This window comes from Lampris incognitus, chromosome 7 (assembly GCF_029633865.1).
Source record: "Lampris incognitus isolate fLamInc1 chromosome 7, fLamInc1.hap2, whole genome shotgun sequence".
Lineage (NCBI taxonomy): Eukaryota > Metazoa > Chordata > Actinopteri > Lampriformes > Lampridae > Lampris > Lampris incognitus.
The window spans coordinates 45,603,335-45,629,333 of NC_079217.1; the positions used below are offsets into that span (position 1 = coordinate 45,603,335).

General features: G+C 45.1%; 1 protein-coding gene across 4 annotated transcripts in view; it reads left to right on the top strand.

Moving 5' to 3' along the window:
• Positions 1-25,999, top strand: part of bcas3 (BCAS3 microtubule associated cell migration factor) — a 488,455-nt gene that overhangs the window by 137,616 nt on the left and 324,840 nt on the right. For all 4 annotated transcript variants that reach the window (XM_056283043.1, XM_056283039.1, XM_056283041.1 and 1 more), the window contains exons 14-15: positions 11,723-11,856; positions 25,355-25,673. In XM_056283043.1, coding sequence (XP_056139018.1) covers positions 11,723-11,856; positions 25,355-25,673 — 453 coding nt within the window. The remainder of the gene's footprint in view (positions 1-11,722; positions 11,857-25,354; positions 25,674-25,999) is intronic.

The following is a 25,999-nucleotide window of genomic DNA, read 5'->3' on the forward strand; positions in this document are numbered from 1 at the left end:
TTTGTGAACTGGGAACTTGCAGATAGGGAGAACCTTGGTTGAAAATAATTGTTAAATAAAGGGGCCTCTGGGATAGCAATGATAACTGGTTTAACCTGTGATGATCTGCAGTTACCCCAAAGCTTACTTTTAATTACTCAGTTGTACATAAAGCCTAAACATCAAATGTGTCTGTCTAGAAAAGAAGGACCCACAAAGCTGCCTCTGGCTAAAACAAAATGAGTTTTATTCATTTATTATTGTTATTATTATTATTATTATTATTATTATTATTATTATTCATTTCATTTGAGTTTTATATATGATTGCAAAATGTGTTAAGCATGACGCTTGGCCAACATTTTTATGTTTCCAAAAATTTTTTGTAGGCTTTTTTTGAGTCAGACAAGTCAGTCGCTTGTTTTCCTGATGAACTGCAAAGACCAAATGTATTAGGCGTAATAATGTGAATGAGAAGGAAGAGTGTAGGTGAGACTGTCTTTCTTTTTTTTTTTAATTTCCCCAATTGTATCCGGCCAATTACCCTACTTTTCCAAGCCGTCCCGATCACTGCTCCAACCCTTCTGCCAATCCGGGGAGGGTTGCAGACTACCACATGCCTCCTCCGATACACATGGAGTCACCAGCCGCTTCTTTTCACCTGACAGTGAGGAGTTTTGCCAGGGGGATGTAGCGCATGGGAGGATCACGCTATTCACCCCAGTTACCCCCCCCCCCCAAACAGACACCCAATCGACCAGAGGAGGAGCTAGTGCAGCGACCAGGACACATACCCACATCCGGCTTCCCACCCGCAGACACGGCCAATTGTGTCTGTAGGGACGCCCAACCAAGCTGGAGGCAACGCGAGGATTCGAACTGGCAATCCCCATGTTAGTAGGCAATGGAATAGACCACTATGCTACCAGGATGCTCTGATGATACTGTCTTGTTTTACAAGTATATATAGACGGATGGACCTGGCTGTGAGATGTCAGAATGTACAGCTGAGGCAGGGATGTATCATACTCAAATTTCGACAAAACTATGTTGGTGGGTGTCCTTTGTGATAACCACTGGCATACACACTATCACCAATCGTAGTCCTTTTAACATCTCTAGATGCATGTGAGCCTATGGATCTGACCCACCCCACCACTCTTTCCATATAGTTTTGCTAGCTTTGTATGTGGATGAGCACAGGGCATTGTCACTTCAAACAGCAAGTGACCCATTAATCTGCCAGTATCAGTCCCAACAATGGCACAAGTTACCATTGTACATAAAAACTGAATAAAGTCCAAATAGTGTGTAACAAAAGTTTTAAATTGCAACATAAAACATCACTCAAAATAGCTACAAAATCTAAAACAAAAACAGCCAAACTGTAACCCAATGAGCTCAGAATGAATTTTTTTTACAAAAACTGTGACCCCGTGCTATAAAAGCATCTCTTTTGTCATTAAACAGCAAAGAATTAAAAAAGGTTTCGACATTGTAAATAGCCTACTTTGAAGTGTCCCAGAGCAAGAGGGCTCTGGATTTTGAGTTGAGCCCAAATCCTGAGTGACTGATCTCCTGGTCTTGCCCAAAATTAACTGTAGCCAAGGAGCTAAAGGAAGTGGCTGCTGCTTAACTGCCTTCATGGCCTGACCAAGGCTCCCTCCATAGTGGTCAAGCTCAGCAACCAACTAAAATAAAGACAAACCCAGCAGGAAACAATGCTATGACTCGACAGCGTCTGGAAAGCTCAGAAAGCCCAGCAGTTTTTGGCTGGGCAGTTATGTAAGAAACCCCAGTGGTCTATGTGTGTTGGAGGCACTACAGAGGATGGGCAAGCGGCTGCCAGTTCTTGGTGTGGTGGCTGGAGCTTTGTGGTGTTTCGGTGGATCTATGGATCTATTCCTAGTGGTGTAATTAGAGGGATGCAGTCAAAGTGCTGTGGCAAAGCGTTCTCTTTAACAGCTGCAATGTGTGTGTGCTTGTTTTCTTTCTCGTCTCTTCCCCTTCACTCCTCCTTAACGATCCGTGACTTGATTATCAGGTATGATGCCAAGGTCAAAATGCATTTGATGGCAGGTTGGCAGACATTTTTTTTTGTATTTCTTTGACTGCGACATGCACTAGATGGAGTGATGGATCCAACAATCATACCAAGCTCAGCTCTGCACCCGCTATTCTCTCTTTGTCCTTGTTTCCTTCTTTTCTCTACACTGCCACTCAGTCACCAAAAAGGTCCAGATATCCTGCTGCTCCACAGCAGGTTCATTCCCTGCTTTTCACCCATTCAGACAATTCTGCGATAACCTCTTGAAAGAGGAAGACTAACTGTTCTGCTCACATAAAGAGCAATTTATATTTTATGAGACAATGTTCTGTTAACGCGGTCGCCTCACTGCAAGAAGGTCCTGGGTTCAAACCCCGGGGTTGTCCAACCTTGGTGGTCATCCCGGGTCGTCCTCTTTGTGGACTTTGGATGTTCTCCCCGTGTCTGCGTGGATTTCCTCCGGGTACTCCTGTTTCTTCCCACAGTCCAAAGACATGTAGATCAGGTTAATCAGCTGTACTAAATTGTCCCTAGGTGTGAATGTGTCGGCCTTGTGTGATGGACTGGCGGCCTGTCCAGGGTTTTTCCCCACCTGCCACCCAATGACTGCTGGGATAGGCTCCATTATCCCGTGACCCCAACTGGGATAAAGCGGCTTGGATAATGGATGGATGGATGTTCTGTTATGGGGGGAAAGTGAACCAGCCTTCTAATTCATGCCATAAACATTTCCTACATTTCACAGTGGGTTAGTAAACAGTATGTTACATAGCTTTGCCTATTGAAATGGTGGCCTATTAACGTTAGGCTACTTATAAGTGATTGTTCCCTTCTGGTATTATTGACTTTTTTTTCTTCTTTTTTTTCTTACAAAAGATGGTAGAATATCAAAACTGAGACTGAAAATTGTCATAATCTTTAGAGTGGAGTGTACCGTAAATGAAAAAAACCCCGTTTCGTGGTAGCCTAATGTAATGAGTAGCCTGGACTGTGGAGCTTGATCATTTAGGCAGCTGTGCTGTGAACGCAGCGCTCTGTGGTGTAATAATTCTGTCCCTATAGCTCACTGATGTGTGAAAGAAACCGGGCCATCGTTGAAAACCCCGAAGCCACACACACATGTTGTACACAAGTGAAATTCCTACTTTTAACCAGGGGCCCACAGCCACACATTTACCATGAAATGAGTTGTGTCTTCACACCAAGATAGTAATTAGTGCTCACAGGCTGTTCTCTGATGTGATTTACAATAGTCTCGCTGCAAGGCATTTGATGAGCAGATGGGCCTTAATCCATGCACATACAAAATTAAGCACATCTTCCTTTTGACAATAATAATGATGATGGTGAAAATGATAATCATCATCATAGCATTGTATTTAACAGCTGTTTATACCTGCTTGTCTAAGTTTGCATTTTTGTTTGTATTTGCTGTCCTCTATTTGACAAGTGCATATGGCAGAGTCAGTCTCTTTTCTTAAACCTGGCTGAGAAGCTGTGCACGGTGACAATGTCATCAGTCCAGCTCTACCAACTCCCCAAACTCACCTCTGTGCATCCTCAGCCATTCATGTTGCATGTTGGTGCAACACAGAGGCTTGTTCCTTAAAAAGATTTTTTAAACAACAAAGGTAATTCCACTGTGCATCAGCTTTTTTTGAACAGGTGGAGCAGTGCCTCTCAGAAACAGGACAGCAGCACAGTAGAGCAAAGATCTCTGGAGCAGCCCGGTCTGATTCGGCCTTTTTGTTTATTAGGTGCAAGACGAATGTTTCAGAATCAGAAATCAGAATCACTTTGTTGTTTCACTTGCGCACATGAAATGAAATTAAACACTGTTTCCCCCAGCCCACAGCAGTGCAACACATAGACAAAAGTACATATCCAAAAACTACAAGAACACTTATATCCAAACTAACACATACCTAAACTAAAAATATATATATCACTGTCCAGGAGAACGAATGCCGGTAGCCCATGCAGACCGGAACTGCCAGTCTGCATGGGCTAGCAGTTAGCTTAGCCGGCCCCGCTTCTGCGTCCTGTCAGACCGCACTTGGTGTTTCCTCTTTGGGCACAGCTCCAGTCAGGGCTCACGGGGCACAGCAGAAAAAGCTCCCTCAGCCAATCCAACGCCAGCTCTCCCAGCCAGACACCTTCGACACGCCTCCCTGCACTCCACAATACGACACTGAAAACACAGTCGAGGCTAGGCGAGGCTGCTGCCAGACCGCCCTCGGTGTTATCGGAACTGCCGGTCTGCATGGGCTAGCAGTTAGCTTAGCCTGCCCTTCCGCATCCTGTCAGACCACCCTCAGTGTTGCCTCCTCGGGTTCAGCTCCAGGCAGGGCCATGGTCCCCTGGGCCCACAGGATGCAGCAGACCAAGCTGTCCCAGCCGATCCAGCACCAGTGCTCCCAGCCATCAAACGAAGACAAATTTAGACGCAGATGTGGACAAGGACACTGTATGGACGGTGCTGGGTGAGGCCGCCACAAATGTGAATTCACATCACAGTCTTCCGACACCGGTACTGGATGAGGCCGCTGCAAACGGGAATTTGTGCCGCCATCTTCCGACACCGGAAGCAGAATCATTAAAAGAGCATGATTCCGTTTGTTTCAGTGTAATGTTTCAGTGCATTTGATGGAGATGCAGTAGCGTTGAAACACGAGTCATGCTTCTGACTGATAGAAAAAAGCAGAAATAGACCATATTGCCCTGATGATCTTCTCTCTCTCAAGAATTTTTTTTTTAAATTTTAGGTTCAACAAAAGCTTAGTTCATGCAAGCCCTGATATCTGTTAATGTATGTAACACATTCCTATACCAATTGCCTTTCACATGTTCTAACTGCAGAAGTGTTTCTTTTAGGAGCTGAAGAGATTTGGGCATTAGCATCTAAAAGTGAGTGGATAGTTTGCTCAGTGTTGCTTATTTAACCGGTGGGATGACAGAGGAGAAAAGGGAAGGGCAAACCAAAGTACAAACCTTAAGGGCATTAGATCCTTGGCAGCTGTGGCAGCTCCATGGTTCCAGAAGCAGGGTACCTTAACTATATCTGGGGCTCCGAGGTTATCTTACCATCATTTGTCTGGCCTAGGGGCTGTCAGTTGTTCGGGAGCATTGACTTTAAATAACCTTTGTAGTGCCAGATATTCAGGACAATGGCCATTGCTGATGATGTGTTAAGTGGCATTTTTGAGCGGACCAGGCCTACAAGTGTTATGACCAAGTCTCTTGACTGCATGCGGTCATCCTTCAAGGCTTGTTCAGTGGAATTGTGGTTACATTGAAGTGCTGTCGCACAGTGTCGGAAACAATCCTGGTGCAATATACCCGTAACACTGAACATCCACTATACCTACAAATGCTAAATTACATATCCTGTAGTTTAAACACAGTTTTAACGTAGCATCATTGTCAAAAATACATCTTAAGCATGTTGTATGTACACTATATTGTATGCATGCATATTCTTGCATGTCCACCGACCTCATACAGTAACCTGTTAACATATTTATTACAGCACCGTTGCACTCTGCACCATTGTCTTCCTGTTATGTCATTGTTTTTTTTTATAATGCACTTTTTATATACATTTATAGTTGTACATAGTAGTTAAATTTTTATTTTTGGCTTGTTTTTTTGTTTTAGCTGCACGTCTATTCTGTGTAAGTACATGGAGAGCAATGGAGGAACTGGAGTCAAATTCCCTGTACGTGTAGGCCAAATAAAACTGATTCTGATTGTGATTCAGTTATTTTTTTCTTCGTAGTGTACTGCCGACCGCGTCAGTGTGAACGCTCAGCATACATGGAGCCGCCCTAGTGGGTTTGCAGAGCACACAGAGCTTCTATCAGGCCACACACTCCCTCTGTTTGTCCAGAAGACTGTTAGAATTGGCCCGGGTTGCCTGCCCGGGTTCAGAGAAGGGGAATGGTAGAGGTGGGGGCGAGGAGGCGTTGGGAGAGACGAGGTCAGCAGGAAACAGGGCTGTCAGACAGAGGTATTAGTCGAAACACAGAGATGAGCAAGGAGCAGAGTTTGCACAGTGGACATAGATTAAAAATATAGAAAAAAGTAGACACACTCCTGCGTATATATTTACCTTCAGGTCTTTACCCTTTGATGATGAGTGGCTGGAGAGGTTTGGCAAATGCAGCTACCATGAGTTAAGGCCTGTGGAAAATTCCCCTGTCCTCATACTCGGCCTCCATGCCAGACTCCCATTTCATTCACACACAGACACAATGGCAGAGCGGAGTCATCCGTGGCCCACACGGCGCAGCGGCCCAGGCCATGTGTGAGTTTTATTTGGTGAGCGTGTGGTGGTGGGTGGCTTGGTGAGGAAGAGGTGAGTCGCAACGCTTTTATGTCCCCCTGGAATTCAGCTCGGCTTTGTTTGTGTCTGCAACAATCTCTGTGGAAGGGAAAGGATGCAATAACTAACTGTGTAGGAGGGTACACACTTTTGACCCACTCCCTCACACACATACACACACACACATACACAAAAAAAAAAAAACAGCGGCACCATCAGAGCACTGTGAATTCTTATTTGTTACCAGCGGCTGTGAAAGTTTAAAGGGATTTATTAGTTAACAGAACACTCTCAGAAATAAAAAGGAGAGGCCATGTAAATTCGGGGAGATTACCTCTCGAGCCCTGCTGCCTATTTGCTCAGAAAGAGGATTAAATACTGATCACAGTCCCAAATTCTTTATCAGGAGATTGTGGTCGGGGAGCAATTTGTTGTGGGGCTTTTTAAACATGGAAACAAAAGAGGTCTGGTGTTAAAGCCCTCAGTAAGCTGCTGTGAGAACACGGCCGTCTCATGTCACAAAGCCACGGAAAGAGACAACGCGGCAACTCGACAAGGATTGACTCAGACTGGTGTTTAGTGATGGATTTGGTGTTTGTATTTTTTGCAGAGGAGCTCTTCAGGTGAAGTAACAAGGGAGGGTTCCTAGTAATTCTCTACAGTTTACTGTGCAGCACTTTACCATTTCAGATGTACTGTTCCCGTTTGATTACATTTTCCACCCAATCACATCCCTAATAGTCTCTGTCTGCATAAAAGCAACTCTGGCAGGACGGGCGCAAATATGTAAATATTCCGTAAAAAGCATTTGGGTGGCGTGTCGAGCAGTTAAAGTGGTGCAAGAACAGCCTGCAGCCCTGCTGCAGCAACAGTCACGCTTTATGAACTAGACTGCCATGGTTCCTGCCCTTTGTAAGTGTGTCGGCGTGACATTAAAGCAAGCAAGGTTTCACCTTGTTAAAAGAGCCCGCGTTCCCCCATCTTAATATCAAACTAATGGCAGCCTCCCAGCGAGGTTAGCCACACACCTTTTTCATATCTGTTAATATCTGAGTGCTCACAGGTGGTCCGCTTGTGAAGCATGGAGGAAAACGCACTCCTTGGTTTCAGCCCGCTGTACATCAAATGAACCGTAAGCATAGTTTCCCCTCTGGTTCCCTCTCTCTAGCTGTCCCTCCATGGTGTTTGTGCTCTCGCTCTCGCTCTCTCTCTCTCTCTCTCTCTCTCTCTCTCTCTCTCTCTCTCTCTCTCTCTCTCTCTCTCTCTCTCTCTCTCTCTCTCACTCTATCTCTCTCTCTCTCTCTCTCTCTCTCTCTCTCTCTCTCTCTCTCTCTCTCGCTTTCTCTCTGTCTACCACTTGCTCTCTCTCTATTTAGCTGTCCCTCCATGGTGTTTGTGCTCTCGCTCTCTCTCTCTCTCTCTCTCTCTCTCTCTCTCTCTCTCTCTTTCGCCCGATCCCACTTATTCTTCCCTCTCCTCCTCCCCCTGTTTACACCCCCCCCCCACCTCATTCCTTTGTGGGATGATTTTTGGATGTGGTTGAGGGAGTTGAGAGAATCTTGAAAAAGCCATGTAACCCAGAGGAACTGCTGCATAGCAGAAATGTGCCTTATTGCAGGCATGATGTGTGCCATGCCCACCCAGCGCCCAACATAAATAACACTGCTCTCATCGTGGTGTGGTGGAGTGGTGCTGAAAGGATTAGGAGGGCACTCCTCTGCTTTCCTCACCCTGCCCCGTGGCGTCTGGACGTGTGTGCTGGTCATCCAAGGGGCCTCGCAAAAAAAAAAAAAGATAATTTGATACCAAGGATATATTTGTTTATTTACCCCACCATCCACATGACTTCAAGTCTTGGGGTCAAACCTGTAGTACTCTATAAAAAATAGTTAAGAGCAACTCCTTCAGAGAGTCCACTTAAAAAAAAAAAAAAGTCTGTAATGTCAACTTCAGTGGGTTAAGCTTCAGCAGTTTTCACTTTTGCCCTGTAAACGATTAACAAGGTATTGACCACAGTGTGACCCTGTGTGTTTGTGTGAGTATTGGGAGCGAGGTTTAGGGGGGTGTTGACTTGTATGTGATTTATTTATTTATTATTTTTTTAAGTGAGTTGGTGAAGTGTACTGTTAGTTAAGTGTACACGCTATGCCCCCTTCTTCCCATATCTTAATTGAGATGGATGGAATTAGAGGAGGGGGTTGGCCTCGGGGTGGGGTAACACTGAGTGGGCCATCTCCATGTGAGGTTGGGGCCCACTTTACTTTGCTGCCGTGTGTGTTTTCCACCACGTTTCATAAACAGCTCAGTACAGCCAACGGGGAGGTCTCCACACACACATTAATGCATGCTGTATGTTTGGAAGCTTACATGTCCATTAATGAGTCACCTTCAGTAGTATTATTATAATTTTATTTATTTATTTTAGTTTCTTCAACACAGTAAAATGTGTGTGAGAGATACCGGCACGGGTTTGGTACACAGAGGTGCAGTGTATTACGCATATGCATTAGCATGTGTGAGTGTCCTTTACCCAAATCAGTCAACCCTCACAACATATTTTGGCTCATGGTGGACGCTGTTTCATCTGCGTGGGCTCGCTTGCTCAAGTTTATGTGTCATGGTAACTGTAAAGTTATCCGAGTCCTGAGAGTGTTCCCTGAAAGCTGCCTTACACATGGTTATAATTTGAGATTTTTCCTGATTTTCAACGTTTTTGGGGAACCTAGTGTTGTTAATTAGAAGGTGGACTAGTTTTGTTGTGGCCTTCTGTGTTGCCAAGTAGGGAAATCACTGCCTTCCTTGTTGCTCTCGCCTGTTTTTTTTTCCTCCTTTCTTTCTCCCACTTTCTTTCCTCATCTGTCTTTGCTTAAAAAAAAGCTACTCCAACCACTTTGTAAATGAAACATCTTCCCACTATTAATGGGATTGAGCAGATGCTTTCTCTTTGTATGGTCAGAGTTCAGACTGTAAAAAGCAGCAAAAAAAAACCCCCCAAAAAAACAAGTTTTTTGGAAGCAAAACGAGGAAAAACAGACAAAAAAGAAAACGAGAAATATAGAGGAAATATTTATAGAAAAGATCATATCATTTTCATTTTATCCCCATAAGAACGCATGTCTTGATCACATGGCAAATTAGAGGTCATCCCTTCCAGTTCAGCATATGCCTATGTGTGCCAGTGTTTTTGGTTCCAGAACTTAGTAAATTACACTCTAACCCCCAGGATGAGGTGTTATAAATAGGACGTGTCAAACCTTGCTCCGGCCGCCTCTGGTTTCCCCGAAACCCTCTCTTTTCACCCGCCGAGCGGCACAGCTACTTTTTAATTTGGCCTTCCCGCAGGCTAACCGACTGACGCCTCTCGGCGAGGGCCTCTGTATTTCAACAAGGCCACAAAAGCCCCAGTCCTTGGGCGCTTGCACTCACACTGCTCTCCAGCCGCTCTGAGCTGTTGCTTTTTTAGAGCCGAGACTGTACCATCAGCACAGGAGAAACGCTGTCCCAGGCCAGAACCCTGTGGCCAAGCCTCATCTGTCAAAAACCCTTGGGCCAGACTCTCCAGCCACTTGGTGGGCTGGATGGACCAAAACAGGAGGGGGGAGAGAGAGAGAGAAAGAGAGAGAGCGAGAGAAAGAGAGAGAGAGAGAGGGAGAGGGAGCGAGAGAGAACAAGATGGAAAGCAAAAGAAAGAGCAAGAGCTCCCAGATAAATAGACCGCAGTGCCTCAACTCCTAATCACCCCGCGCTTCCGTTTCCAGACTCTATAATTAGAAGGGCCCAGTCCCTTTTTTCTGTATTTCCAGTTGACGCAAATGCTTCTTGTGGCTTGGCACCTCGTTTGGGGCGTGGGTTTTCAAGAGTTTACAGGCCCTGGGCCTGAGCTCTCTGGGTTTTTGGTTGCTCTGATACAGCATGAATAGCTAACCACTGTCTCAATGCGTGCTTCACTCGGCTTCTCCCTCCTTTCTCCTCCTCCAATAATCTGTATGAACCCTCTGCTCATTCCATCACTTCTTCATTCCTTTATCCGTCCCATTCGTTGTCCCCACCGTCTTTGTGCATAATTAGCATCCAGTGTTATTAAAATAGTAAAAATTAGAAATGACAAAAAAAGAGAATTGGGAAATTGTGCGAGTCTGAGGGAAGTTTGTTTTTGTCTAAAGGAGAGGGTGTGTTTTCCACTCCTTTGCACGTGGTGCTGAATTCTTTTAATCTCGTGCCATTCCAGCCTCCTCTTTTCACATTTGACATGCCACCCAATAAAGCCTGGCCACTAATTAAAACCTGCTGCAGCCTCCACATAAAAGATTCCATGAAGAAAAAAGAAAAAAAGCAGCAAAAAAAAAAAAATACTAATTACTTTAATGTCAGTTGCAGCTGGGAGTCATCAAAAGATGGAGGTTTTTAAATTTTTAAATCTTACACCCCTATATGGGTGACATGTTTCCAACTGTTGGAGTTGCATTTTGATCTGCGGACCAGATCTGTCATTGTTTGGAATGTCTTGATGGCTTCTGGGGATTGTTTTTTGGATTTTGCTCTAAAGCGGTGTTGCGATTTTCCTAGCTGGGCCTTTTTAGATCTGGGTTTGTTCTGGTGTGGTTTGTTGAGCGTGTTGTTTATGGTAATGGCCTATACTTTCTGCAGTTTGACAAGCTTCACATAAAATGCGACCAAATGAATGGGCCTGTCAGTAGGGGTTACACTCGTGCCGAGTTGTGGTTCTGTGCTAAGGCGTACTTGCACGCGCACACACACACATAATCATATAGGTATGCATGTATTCTCACAGAAAAGAACACTACAATGGACACACACACAGACACACATACACAAACATGTATTCCTTGCTGCTGCTCCACGAAGCGGCGGTGCGGGCCGTAGATTCCACCAGAGAACAAATTATGATGTGAGGGATAAGGCTGCAGTTTATGACTGTGGCAAACGATAGCTTGCCTTTTTTTAATGGACTGGTTTGTTTGCTTTTAAGACATGGTGGCACTGATGTACCCCTCTGTTGGCTTTTTAACAGTCTTAAACTTTTTACTGGTCACTGTATTTTCACAGCACTTGTTGGCTGAACTGAAATACCAGAGGGCATATGAGCCATCATGTAAGATCAAGGTAGGGATGACCGACATCCCCAGGGAAGTTTGCAAGTGATTTAGTCACATGGTGATGATCCTGGTTGTAGCAGTAATAAAAATGCTGATAATGAATTCATCTTGAAATTGGTGGTATTGAAATACTTTGTGATCAAAATTTGCAATCCAGCTTCAAAGGTAGGACCAACCGGGGGGGGGGTTTGCATTTATATGGGGGGGGTGTTATTACTTGTAATGATGATTATTTGTGTCATGTATCTCTTGCAGGCATGCTGCTAGTGACGGCAGACACACTGGGACATGATTTTCACGTCTTTCAGATCCTCACCCACCCCTGGGCCTCCTCACAGAGCGCTGTTCACCATCTCTACACACTGCACCGCGGGGAGACTGAAGCCAAGGTCACACACACACACACACACACACACACACAACATTTTTATATTACCGTTTTACATTTATTATGGCGGCACGGTGGCACAGTGGTTAGCGCCATCAACACACAGAAAGAAGGTCCTGGGTTTGAGCCCCGGGGTAGTCCAATCTTGGGGGTCATCCCAGGTCGTCCTCTGTGTGGAGTTTGCATGTTCTCCCTATGTCTGCATGGGTTTCCTCCGGGTGCTCCGGTTTCCTCCCACAGTCCAAAGACATGTAGGTCAGGTGAATCAGCCATACTAAATTATCCCTAGGAGTGTGTGTGCATGTGTGTGTGTGTCGGCCCCGTGATGGCCTAGCGGCCTGTCCAGGCTGTCTCCCTGCCTGCCGCCCAATGACTGCTGGGATGGGCTCCAGCATCCCTGAGACCAGGATAAGCGGTTCGGATAATGGATGGATGGACATTCATTATGTTTATTCACTAGCTTCTAAATTAAAATCTTATCTTTCACTACTACTTGACTGATCCTTTATTTTAGTGTATTATTTACTTTATTGGTTCTTTATTTTACTTTATTACTTGACGAGGACCCTCCTAGTTGGTGAGGGAGACAGCTAGGAGGGTCCTCGGTGTGTCATGTGGACAGAGGAAGGAAGACGAGGAGACTATATTACTTGACTGATCCTTTATTTTTTAGTGAGGGCTGGCAAGAAAGTATCACTTCCTCGAAAAAACCCTCACTTTTGTCTAGAACATACATAACTTCAACAGCTTTCAGGATAGAAGAAGAAAAAAAAAACATCCACACAACAGATAAATTTACAGCCAGACCATGGTCATACAACTTATTTTTCCAGCTCCTCTCTTTAAGAGGGCTTTGACTTGGGGCCACCCACGGTGGTTTGTTCTATCACTGATAGGACTGTGGACATGTCCACGTGGCCTCCAGCAGGCCTTTCATCCGCACGCTGTAGCTTCAAAGACGAGCAGAGAGATGATGCTGGGGAACATCAGCCACCACACATCACAAAGCAAGAGGCTTATGGCTCAGATAAAACCAAAACCTCTCTGTTTAGGGAAGATAATAAATATTTTTCACTGTCTCCCCCACTGTTCCTGTCCCACTCTAAAGTTCATGTGTGTGTGTTTGTGTGTGGGGGTGGCTCAGTGTTGCATTTTGTACCCAAGCTTGTGATTAGAAGAATAGAAACATAAATGCAAGTGAGGCTGAAGCCTTTTAGCAGAACTTGTTCTCGCTCGCTCCGTGTGTGTGTGTGTGAGAGAGAGAACATTAACAAGGCGGAGCACAACCCCTACTAATTGATCTGAAGGATGATTTAACACCAAGGATGGCCCCATTGCCTCTCAGTCAGCTGCAGAGTTTGCAGGGAAATTCTTCACAGCTGTCCAGTAAAGTTGTTCCTGCCCAGACTTAACCGGATTCATCGCCTTCCAAAGCAAACACTTTTGAAGCGAAGACAATTTATAGAGAAATAAGTTGTGGTGAATTTGAAATGGCATTCAACTCTTTTTTTTTCTTTTTTTTTTTAATTTAGTTTTTCTTTTTGAATTTAAAATACGCTATTTTTTTTTTCTCCCCTCCCCCCACGTTTTCTCCCCAATTGTATCCGGTCAATTACCCCACTCTTCCGAGCTGTCCCGGTCGCTGCTCCACCCCCTGTGCTGATCCGGGGAGGCTGCAGACTATACCACATGCCTCCTCCGATACATGTGGAGTCGCCAGCCACTTCTTCTCACCTGACAGTGAGGAGTTTCACCAGGGAAACATGGTGTGTGGGAAAATCAAGCTATTCCCCCCAGTCCCCCCCCAAACAGGTTCCCCGACTGACCAGAGGAGGCGCTAGTTCAGCGACCAGGACACATACTCACATCCGACTTCCCACCCGCAGACACGGCTAATTGTGTCTGTAGGGACGCCTGACCAAGCTGGAGGTAACACGGGGATTCAATCCAGCAATCCCCATGTTGGTAGGCAACGGAATAGACTGCTATGCCACCCGGACACCCCCTAAAATACCCTATTTTGATTTCTTCTTGACGAGTAGCTTGGCGTATTGTGTCTAACAATACCTTTCTCTCTCTCCATGCCGCTCTCTGACAAAGACACTAAGACAAGCACAACCACTAGTGACGGAAATCTAATACAGAGAGATGGCATTAAGAGAGATGGCTCCATTTCAGTATGTCACTTCCTGACCTTCTCTTCTGGCTGATTGAATTCTATCTTTAAGCAGAGCTTCCTTGAACAAATGCTACCACAAAAAAGGTGTCTGTAGTATTGGGGCAACACACGTATACGTATGTACTATCATATTATGAAAACACTGGATCTGTATTCCCCTTTCTTTATGCAAACAGGAAAGCACAGTTGTGATTTTTAAAGTATCGTTTTGGTTATTATTTCTCAGCTATGATACAACATAATTGTTTTATGAAATTTGTTTGAGATGACAGTTTAAACATTTTTTACAGATGGTTTAATGTGTTAAAAACATTGGAAGCTGATTTTTTTTTCTGAGAAAGCACAAGCCTATATTACTGTACTTTCTTGCATTGTAACAGAAGAACATAATCTTAAATAATAAGTCGCTCTTACCTAGTAATGATACAGCTTCCGTACTAGCAAAAGCTAAGAGGTATCTCTCATCTCTTTTTATAATCCCTGTATGGTTTTCCTTCATAAAACTGAAAAACAGCAAAAGTATAAAAAAATCTCCCTCTCACCCTTTTTCGGATGGTATGTGTCTTCCTCAAGCTCGGGTCCTCTACCAGAGGCCTGGGAGTTTGATGGTTCTGCACAGTATCTTAGCTGTTCCTAGGACTGCACTCTTCTGGACAGAGATCTCAGATGTTGGTCCTGGAATCTGCTGGAGCCACTCTCCCAGTTTGGGGGTCACAGCCCCTAGTGCTCCTATTACCACTGGAACTACTGTGGATTTCACCTTCCACATCCAATCTCGTTCCTCGTTCATCTCTTGGTATTTCTCTAGCTTCTCATGCTCTTTCTTCCTGATGTTGCCGTCACTCAGGATTGCTACATCGATCACTACTGCTGCCTTCTGTTCCTTGTCAACCACCACAGTGTCTGTTTGGTTAGCCAGCACCTGCTTGTCAGTCTGGAACTTGAAGCCCCACAGGATCTTAGCAATGCCATTCTCAACCACCTTTGGTGGTGTCTCCCATTTGGACTTGGGGACTTCCACTCTGTATTCAGTACAGATGTTCCTGTACATTATCACAGCCACTTGATTATGCCTTTCAGTGTAAACTTTTCCCAGCTAGTATTTTACACCCTGCTACTAAGTGCTGGACTGTCTCAGGGGTGTCTTTGCACAGCCTGCATTTTGGGTCTTGTCTGGTCTGGTCGACCCTGCCTCAGCTGATCTGGTGCTGAGTGTCTGTACTTGTGCTGCTATGATGAGAGCCTTTGTGCTGTCCTTCAGTCCAGCCTTTTCTAGCCAATGATAGGATTTTTCAATATCAGCCAAATCTTCTATCTGTCTATGGTACACCCCATGGAGGAGCTTGGTCTTTCATGATGCCTCCTCTTCTTCCTCCTCCCCACTCTCTGTCTTCTGCTGCCTGAGGTACTCAACAGTTCGTCCTTGGGGGCCCTCTTTATGATGTACTCATGGATGTTCCTAGTTTCATCTTCAATAGTGGCTCTGACACTCACTCACCTTCAGCCCCCATCTTTTCACTTATCTTACAGTCTCAGGCTGCTGGACTTAGGGTCGAACCCTCCATGCATTGTGAGGAGTTTCCATGTCCTGATAATCTGTGGCCTTTATCTCCTCCTTTGGCCAGCTTATTATTCCAGCTGTGTATCTGAAGACTGGTAGGGCATATATGTTGATGGCTTGGATATTATTCTTCCCATTGAGCTGGCTTCTAAGGACATGCCTCACTCTCTGGAGGTATTTGGCTGTAGCTGACCTCCTTGCTGCCTCCTTGTGGTTTCCATTTGCTTGTACAATACTCAGGTACTTGTAACTGTTCTGTATGTCTGTTATCCTGCCATCTGTAATTCAACCCCTTCAGTCCGCACCACCTTTCCTCTTTTTGCCACCATTCGACTGTACTTGTCCAGTCTGACTGAAATCCCAATGCCATTGCTGTAGATCATAGTGGGGTGGATCAGTGAGTCTATCTCTCGCTCATTCCTGGCATACAGCTTGATGTCATTCATGTCTAGGAGGTGGCTGATGGTAACTCCACTTCTGAACCTGTATCCATATCCACTCTTTGTAATGATCTGACTGAGGGGGTTCAAGCCTATGCAGAGCAGCAGCAGGGATAGTACATCACCTTGGTATATGCCACATTTGATGGTTACCTGTGTCATTGTCTTTGAGTTGGCCTCTAGTGTTGTTTTCCACTGCTGCATTGAGTTCTTAATGAAGGCTTTTAGTGTCCTGTTGGCTTTGTATCGTGCCAAGCACCCCAGTAACCATGTGTAGGGCATAGAATTGTAGGCTTTCTTGTAGTCAATCCAGGCTGTGCTCAGGTTGGTCTGTCTGGTCTTAGAGTCTTGGGTGACTGCTCCATCAACCAGTAGCTGATGCTTTGACCTTTGGTGTTGTTCCTAATTCCTTTCTGAGCTTTGCTCATGTATTGACTCATGTGCCCATGATGCCTGATATGCTTCTTTTCCGATATATCCTTTCAGTATCACTTGGTCTCTATTTTGGGTGGGTCTGACGTTGTTCCCTTGTTACTCTGCAGCTGGGAGTACACTTTGGATAGTTCTTTGAGGAATAGGCCATTTACTCTTTTGGCCTCTATTTCTCTAGTGTATCACTTAAGACTAGTGGCTAGAGCTGTGAGCCTTTGTTTGACAGTTTCCAGGGTCACATTTATGGACATCTTGCTGTACTTCTTCAGCCAGGGCCTGTCTTTCATCACACTTTTCTGGACCTCTGTTAACTAGCTAACATCACTCCATGCTGCTTTGGTCTTGGCTTCCAGCCTTCTCTTCCTTGGAGGGTACTGTTGGTGACCTGCATTCTTAATCCTGTACCCAAGCATCTCCAGGATTACAGTTGCAGTGGCATATACAAGCTTGTTGGTCTCTTATGGTGGCAGTCGAGGTATTGCGTAAGGCTGTGTTCACATCCGCAACCAGGCTTTGTGATGGTACTTTGTCACTGAGTCTTGGAAGCCGAGCCCGGGGGTTAACTGTCTTTAGTCTGGCCATGATTCTCATTTGAACCTCAGTACTTTCAGCTGTCATTGCTGGTAGGGTTGTTTCAGCTGGTTGGAATCTGTCCTCACATGCCTCCTGCCTACTGGGCGGCCATTCAGAGTGCTGAATTGTGTGGTCATCCTGTTGGAACCTCTCCAATTAGGAGAGGCTCCAACAGGATGACTATACAATTAGTCAAGTCAATCTAGTCAATTTTATTTGTATAAACCAATATCACATATTACAAATTTGCCTCAAGGGACTTTACAGCAACACAACATCCTGTCCTTACACCCTTGCATCGGAGTAGCTTACTTCTATCGATGATTGAGCACTGAGCCACTAGCTGCTTCTGAGTCAGTGTAGAAGTAGATCTCCTATTTGTCCACAGTTACCACATATGCTTCATACACCATCAAAAAGACCAAGGCATGGCAAGGCAAACTGGATTTGGTCCGCAGGTGCTGGACGGCGGCTGCCCATTGCTCCCAGCTACACAGCTACGATGGGTTAAATGCAGAGCATAATTTCCCCATGGGCATCAATAAAGTATCTCAAAATCAAAAAATCTCAGATTAAAGCCCCTCTCCTGAGATCTCCTGTTATAGTAGTATTCCGTCAGTTCCAGGTTCTCAGCCCTCGTCCATGAATGTCTTGTTCCTGTAGATCATTTCTCATTAGGTTGCCCTGGTTCCCCAACACCTGACATGGGCGACGTCCAAGCCAGCATGAATCTATTTGTGTTACTTTCACTCATATCTAAGGTAGTTGGCTTGTAGGAGTCTAAGCCACGGACTCTTACTGGAGTCTTGCCCCAACAACCAATAAGAGTCTTATTGGTTGCTGTCAGACATAGATGTAAGCATCTATTTTGTAATTTTAAATAAAATCATGCCAATAGACAAATACCAACCCCCCCTTACTGGACCGTTAGCAATCACGTGTTTTTGAATTTTTGAATGTAGGCACCTCTCCCTTCCCCATTGGACATTGTGCACGTGATGTGCATGATGAGGCAGTTAATGATATGTTCTTTCCTGTGTAACTATTGACAGCTGATGGTTACTTATGGCATGAAACAGGCTTGTACTGTCTCATAAAGAATTTACTTGAATCACTGGATTATTTTGCTCCTTATTTGTTGAGCACTTTTCCTATCATTGAGTGTTTATTTTAACAAAGTTATATATATGTATATACATATATATATATATATGTATGTGTATATATATGTATATATATACGTGTGTGTATATATATACGTGTGTATGTATATATATATATATATATATATATATATATATATATATACGTGTGTGTGTATATATATACGTGTGTGTGTATATATGTGTGTGTGTGTGTATGTATATATATATATATATATATATATATATATATATATATATATATATATGTGCACACACACATTATATACACACTATAGTAAACACTAGCACTCAGTCTAAGCTTTTTAGGTTACACATTTCTATGATCAGATGGTCTTTACCTGGTCAGAGAATGAACAGTGATTTTAAGCATGTGGAGATAAAGATCTTTTTAAAGCCAAGGTTCATTTTAGATTAACCCCTTACTCAAAAGCACACACTATGTCATGCTCCGTGAATTATGCCCTTTCATCATGGACCATTTTAATAGTCTAGTCAGTCGTGGTCGTTACAATATGTAACAGAACTGATGGAAAGCGTTGGTATACTGTGGTATTTTGTCATTTGTTTCATAGCCCATTGACTAGCACTTGCATTGCTGCCACAGCTTAAAGGAAGCTAGTTGGGATTTCTGGAGGGGCTATTTGGTGATCCATAAAATATATTTATCATATACTAGTTACTAACGAGTGTATGTTAGATACATGTTATGGATCACCAGATAGCCCCTTTAGAAATTTTAACTATAGTAGTTACTAACAAGGCCCTGTGATTCAAATGGCTTTATTGGCATGACATAACGATGTACACACACACACACACACACACATATGTATATATATATGAATAAAACTTTGTTAAAAGAAACACTCAATGGTAGGGATAGTGCTCAACAGATAAGCAGCAAAATAATCCAGTGAGTCAAGTAAATTCTTTGAGACAGTACAAGCCTGTTTCATGCCATAAGCAATCATCAGCTGTCAATAAAGTTGAATAAAGTTTATTTATTTATTTTTAACTTTATTGACAGCTCATGATTGCTTATGGCATGAAATATATACACACACTATATGGACAAAAGTATTGGGACAACTGACAACTGGCCATTACACCTACAGGAGATTTTATGGCATCCCATTCTAAATCCATAGGCATTAATATGGAGCCCCCCTTTTACAGCTATAACAGCTTCCACCCATCTGGGAGGGCTTTCCACAAGATTTCGGAGTGTATCTGTGGGAATGTTTGCCCATTCATCCAGAGGGGCATTTGTGAGGTCAGACACTGATGTTGGACGAGAAGACCTGGCTTACAATCTCTGTTCTACTTCATCCCAAAGGTGTTCGATGGGGTTGAGGTCAGGGCTCTGTGTGGGCCAGTCAAGTTCTTCCACACCAAACTCACCCAACCATGTCTTAATGGACCTTACTTTGTGCACCGGGGCATAGTCATGCTGGAAAAGAAAAGGGCCCTCCCCAAACTGTTCCCACAAAGTTGGAAGTATAGAATTGTCCAAAATGCCTTGGTATGCTGAAGCATTAAGATTTCCCTTCACTGGAACTAAGGGGCCTAGCCCAACCCCTGAAAAACAACCCCATACCATTATCCCTCCTCCACCAAACCTTCAGTTGGCACAATGCAGTCAGGCAGGTAATGTTCTCCCGGCATCTGCCAAACCCAGACTCGTCCATCAGACTGCCAGACAGAGAAGCGTGATTCGTCACTCTACAGAACACGTTTCCACTGCTCCAGAGTCCAGTGGCAGCGTGTTTTACACCGCTCCATCCCATGCTTGGCATTGTGCTTGGTGATGTAAGGCTTGCATGCAGCTGCTTGGCCATGGAAACCCATTCCATGAAGCTCCCGGCGCACAGTTTTTGTGCTGATGTTAATGCCAGAGGAAGTTTGCAACTCTGCAGTTATTGAGTCAACAGAGCATTGGCGACTTTTACGCACTATGCGCCTCATTACTCGTTGACCCCTCTGTGTGACTTTATGTGGTCTGCCACTTTGTGGCTGAGTTGCTGTTGTTCCTAAACGCTTCCACTTTTCAATAATACCACTTACAGTTGACCGTAATTTCACGATCTGACTTATTGCAAAGGTGGCATCCTTTGACAGTACCACACTTGAATTCACTGAGCTCTTCAGAACGACCCATTCTTTCACAAATGTTTGTAAATGGAGACTGCATGGCTAGCTGCTTGATTTTATACACCTGTGGCAATGGGTCTGAATGGAACACCTGAATTCAATGATTAAGAGGTGTGTCCCAATACTTTTGTCCAAAGTGTGTGTGTGTGTGTGTGTATGTATGTATATATATATATATATATATATATATATATATGCTTTGTGTGTGTGTGTGTGTGTGTGTGTATACACACACACACACACACACACACACACACACACACACACACACACACACATGCACACACACACATGCACGCACATACCCTGCAGAAAATTGTGAGCAAGGTATACAAAGAAAGCAAGAGAAGTGAGTAAAGTCAGCAAGTAGATTGCTGGGCCTTCAGTGGAGCTCCAGTGGAGAATGAGTCACAGGGCAGGAGATTCCCTGCTGCACCACAGCATGCCTAGCCAAACACGCCACTCACAAAATAGTGAACACATATCCATCCAGGGCTTTCATGTGGAGGACCAGAGAACATTTGATTATCTGGAAGAGGAAAGACCGAGTTTGTGTATTTTTGGGAAGAGCCTGAGGAACTCTTGAAGGCATTTGTTCCAACTTGTCGACCTAAAGCCCAACATTGTCTGAAATCTGACCGGCAGCTATAAAATCAGTTATTTAAACCACATTTTGATTGGTGTTTGTTCATAGATACAAAACGTTGCTAATTTGGGCCCCAATTTGTCAGGTTATGTTTGGGCAAACTAAATTTACCATCTCCTCAGTGGTTTAAGGCTAGCATGTCTGCTTAACAAACCATTTGGTGCTGTTGTCTTTATGCACACTCAGTAATCTGGCATCTGTTCTTAACCTGTTGGTAGGCAGTATTGAACATCACGTTCAGAACACTATGGCTTTTGTGGATAAGGTGAGGGACATCCTTATGGAGGGGGATGAAACAGTGGTCTCTCATGATGTTATGTCTCTCTTCATGTGCGTTCCTGTTGATGAAGCAGTGGAGGTAGTCCGTATGAAATTACAAAACGACCCCACCCTTAGCAATAGACCCACCCTTATTTTATCTGTCAGTAAATGTGTCCAGATGAACTGCTTCAACTTCCTGTATTTGGCACTAGTTAGGTTTTAATTTAAAATGCATGAGTCAAATTACATATAAGCTAATAACTTGCGTTTGATTCTGCACCACCCATTACAGTGCAAGAACTCTGCAGTACAAACAGGAGGTCATTACTCAACCAAGACACCTTCAGGACTCGTTCGATTCAGGAATATTGACTAGACACATGCACACATGCACATCCAATGCCTGTCCGAGTTAATGTACGATCTAACGGCAGGTCCACTGACCGGCTGCACACTGAGCTCACTTTGATCCGGCCTGTCGTAAACATTGAATGCTGGCCTTAGCCGAGCGATAGGGCTAGAGGGGTTATCACCACACACACACTCACACTGGAGAGTGATAAAGTCTCCAGTTAGGTGGGTGGAGGGATGCCTCTTATCTGTCTGCCAGCGGCTAAACATGCGGCCGGCTGTCAGTGACCCGGGGCCAGGCTAGGTAAACAAACCTAGCGCTGATAACAACCAGTAGGTAGTGAAGGAGGAGGGCCAGAGCAGAGTGGCGCTCGGAGCCACAGAGCAAACTGGACTGCTCTTGTCAGGGAGGTCACAGTGCTGGCAGCTCAGGACGTTTCTCTTTTCCCTCTTTTATCGAGTTTATGATACTGCAGTTTAACTGAGACCCAGCGGAAAACGTCGGTTTTGAATTCGTTTTGTTACTTTTGCCTCTGTACGCCCTTCATACTGTTGAGACTGTTTAGTTTTCTTCCGGTTTGCTCTGTTCATCATCTCTCTCTATGCCCTCTTTCTTTATTATCCCACTCCCTATCTGAAGCATTCCTGTCATTCCATTCCAGTTTCTCAGGTAAATGGAGCTCCCTAATCTCTTTATCCAGTGTCAGTGATTAAAAACTACACAAGACACTTTAAATACATCTCTGTGGCATCTATCTGTCTGTCTGGCTATCAGCGATGCCATCAAGTCCTCTCTGGACAATGACAAGAGGGCACCCTACTCAGTCTCTGGAATGTGTGTGTGTGTGTGTGTGTGTGTGTGTGTGTGTGTGTGTGTGTGTGTGTGTGTGTGTGTGTGTGTGTGTGTGTGTGTGTGTGTGTGTGTGTGTGTGTGTGTGTGTGTGTGTGTGTGTGTGTGTGTGTGTGTGTGTGTGTGTCGGTGTGTGTGTGCGCAGTAGACTGTCACATTCAGCTGTTAAAAGATGATTTGTGTGTACGATATGTGCAGTGTATGTCATGTTAGGTTTCTACACCTACACACCCCTCAGGTGATCCTTTGTCTGATTCTTATCCAATTACTGGCTCTGACAGCAGAAGCCAGACACTCGTTTACAGTAGGTCAGCACGTAGTTGGAAGAGCTTTGACAGGACTATTATGACCCATTAGAAGCACACAAAGTAGCCTTTCTCAACTCCAAATCATCCATAATCAGCCAAGGTAGAGGGTCAGGCAGCACAGACCGACTGACTGGTCTCTGTGATGTAAAGATGCTGTCTGGTATGCAGAGGATGCCCCATTACCTGTCATTGCCGGGGACATTTACCTGGTTTGGACTGACAACAGACTAAAAAGGCCTGAAGGTGCATAGCTGGATGTCTGTCTGTCTGTCTACCTGCCTGTCTGTCTGTCTACCTACCTGTTTGTCTGTCTGCCTGCCTGCCTGCCTGCCTGCCTGCCTGCCTGCCTGCCTGCCTGCCTGCCTGCCTGCCTGCCTGTCTGCCTGCTTGTCTGTCTGCTTGTCTGTCTGTCTGTCTGCCTGCCTGCTCTTCTGTATGTATGTCTGCCTATCTGTCTGCCTGCCTGCCTGCCTGCTTGTCTGTCTGCCTGCCTGTCTGTCTGTCTGTCTGTCCGTCCGTCTGCTTGTCTGTCTGTCTGCTTGTATGTCTGTCTGTCTGTGTGTCTGAGCAACTGACCTGCTGGCTGGCTGGGGGCGTCATGTGTCCTCAGACTTGTCCCGAGACTCGTCTCGTTCTAACTATAGTGTGATGTTCTTATGTAGAAGATGACGGCTGCTCGCTTTGTCAGCACCCTTACTCTGCTGCCTGGTCTTTTATTTTCCCAGTATTTCTCTCTCTCTCTCTCTCTCTCTCTCTCTCTCTCTCTCTCTCTCTCTCTCTCTCTCTCTCTCTCTCTCTCTCTCTCTCTCTCTCTCTCTCTCTCTCTCTCTCTCCCTCCTTCACTTGTATTGTCTGCAGCCTCTTTTTCTCTGGTCTCCTGCGTGTCTGACATACTCAGGCAGATGTTATCATCTCAAGTGTTTGTTCCTTGTGAACCGGCCAATGTTTGAGGACAACTTGCCCTTTTTTTCACACCATCTTTGTCTAAGACAAAAGTTATCATTCATCCCCTTGCCACAGTTTGATTCTTTGCAGCGGCTCAATAAAATCCCCGTGTTTATGTTTCAAGTTCCCTTATCTGCCATTTGTTATTTTGGAGTTTATCACTGCGGTGACTTCTAAATATATAATTTAATTGACTGAAATTAACAATATGATGTACTTAAAAATACAATAACATAATCAAAATGCTAAACCAGTTGAGTCAAAACAACAATACATTCAGTGGCATGAAAATAAACTTGTAACTCTGTGCGGCCACTAGCGTAGCTTGTGTTGACATGAATACGATGAGAACTGCAGCTCCCCAGTATTCTGCAAAGTGTTGGGCACGTCGTACATTTGCTTATGTTGTTCATTTCTGATTGGTTTTCCAAGCTTGTCAGAGGTGCAAATACCCTCTTTTACTACTTCCTACGTGTTCATCAAAACTGAATATTTCCCCTCACAACAACAAGCGGGCTTTCCTATGAAGCATGTTATTCTGTGCAGTTCTGCACAAACCCGCATATTGTGCAAGTTGTCTTTGTGTGCAGCTATGAGGTAGAGTGCACCGGGGATGGCTCGCGTGTAACGGCTGAAATAGATTCGGTTCCATGTTGAATTTTATAAACGGTAAACTGAACTTTGTCGCTCACCTTGTCTTTTCAAGGTCTGACACTTACAGGACATAGCTGTTTAAATGCCCTCAGTCTGTTCTGGCTAATCTGCTTCCTATCATGTGTGGCGAGCCAGTAGATCTGATATGTGTAGGTGGTGGTGTGGGGTTGGGCCACAGGTGATGCTCACCATGATGGGTAGAGTTGCAGCTGTGCAGACATGGAGGCACACAGCAGCTGTATGGATCAGTAACCCCTGCACCCTGCACCCTGCACCTCACAACCTTTGTTTGACTGTCACTTTGACTCGGTTGTGCGCCGAGCGTTTACCTCGAGGCTCCTCTTCCTGCGCTGTCCGATCTGCAGACCTGCATTATCAGCCTGCTGTCCCACTGCTGTCTATTGACAGTTCACAAGTTGTTTGCCATTTGCTTCCTCATGGCCATGACACGTAATGACTAAAGAACGTTAGAGTTAGACAGCAGCATGGTCCTTGTCCAAAAGACAAATGTAGACTCGATGTGGACAAAGCCCAGCTTTACTCACAACGAGTATTTTACCCACGGACAATTTGAACACATGCAATGAGCTGGTGTTTTACCATATAGTGTGCAATATGTTCATATACTGACCAAATTACCTCTCTTTTCTTACCCCGTGTTCCCCATCTGATACACTCCTACCCCCACTTCTGTCTAATGTCCCGTCCATCTGTTTCAAACTCATCTTCGTCCTCTCCGTTCTCTCTGTATGGACCTTCCATTCTGCCCGTTTTTCTCCTCCACCTGCTTTTCCACCCTGTGCCTCTGACTCCACGTTGATGTTCCTCCATCCCGTTTCCCACTCTGACCTCTCACTCCTGAACCCGCCTTGCCTTCCTCCATACCTTTCCTCCTCTTGTGGACCCTCTTTTCCCTATCTCGCCTTTTTCTAACATTTTCCTTCCTCCCTCTGTCCTGATCCACACCTATCCCCTCCTTCAGGTGCAGGACATGTGCTTCAGCCAGGACAGCCGCTGGGTGGCCATCAGCACGCTGCGCGGCACCTCGCACGTCTTCCCCATCAACCCGTACGGCGGCAGCCCCTGCGCCCGCACCCACATGTCCCCGCGTGTGGTCAATCGCATGTCCCGCTTCCAGAAAAGCGCAGGCCTGGAGGAGATTGAGCAGGAGCTCAGCAGAGCTGCAACCGGAGGTGTGGGAGGAGGCGGCGGCTGTGTCATAGGGGGTCCAGGAGTCATAGGGGGGCGCTGCAGCCCCATCCCTGGGCTGTCCAGCAGCCCCTCGGGATCTCCTCTTCACGGTGAGCAGTGTTTTGGAGGGGTATGTGGGGTGGGGGAGTAAAGTCAGTGTGTATCTGTGTGTATATACGTGTTCATGTCCCACATGATGTAGGTCAAACTCAAGACGTCATTGTTAAATTATACTTTGCTACTTGGACTTGTTTCACCGTCGAGCTGTGCCCCGACGTGTGTGTGGATCTCGGCCTTTCTAAAACTTCGCCGGCAGCAGGCCCTCCCCAGTGAGCGGCCCTCCCCCGTGAGCGGCCTCCCCTTCGCCTTATTGAACCTTTTGTTCTGGGGACTATGGGTTTTTGACCACAGCCTTGGCTCTCTTATTTGTTGAACA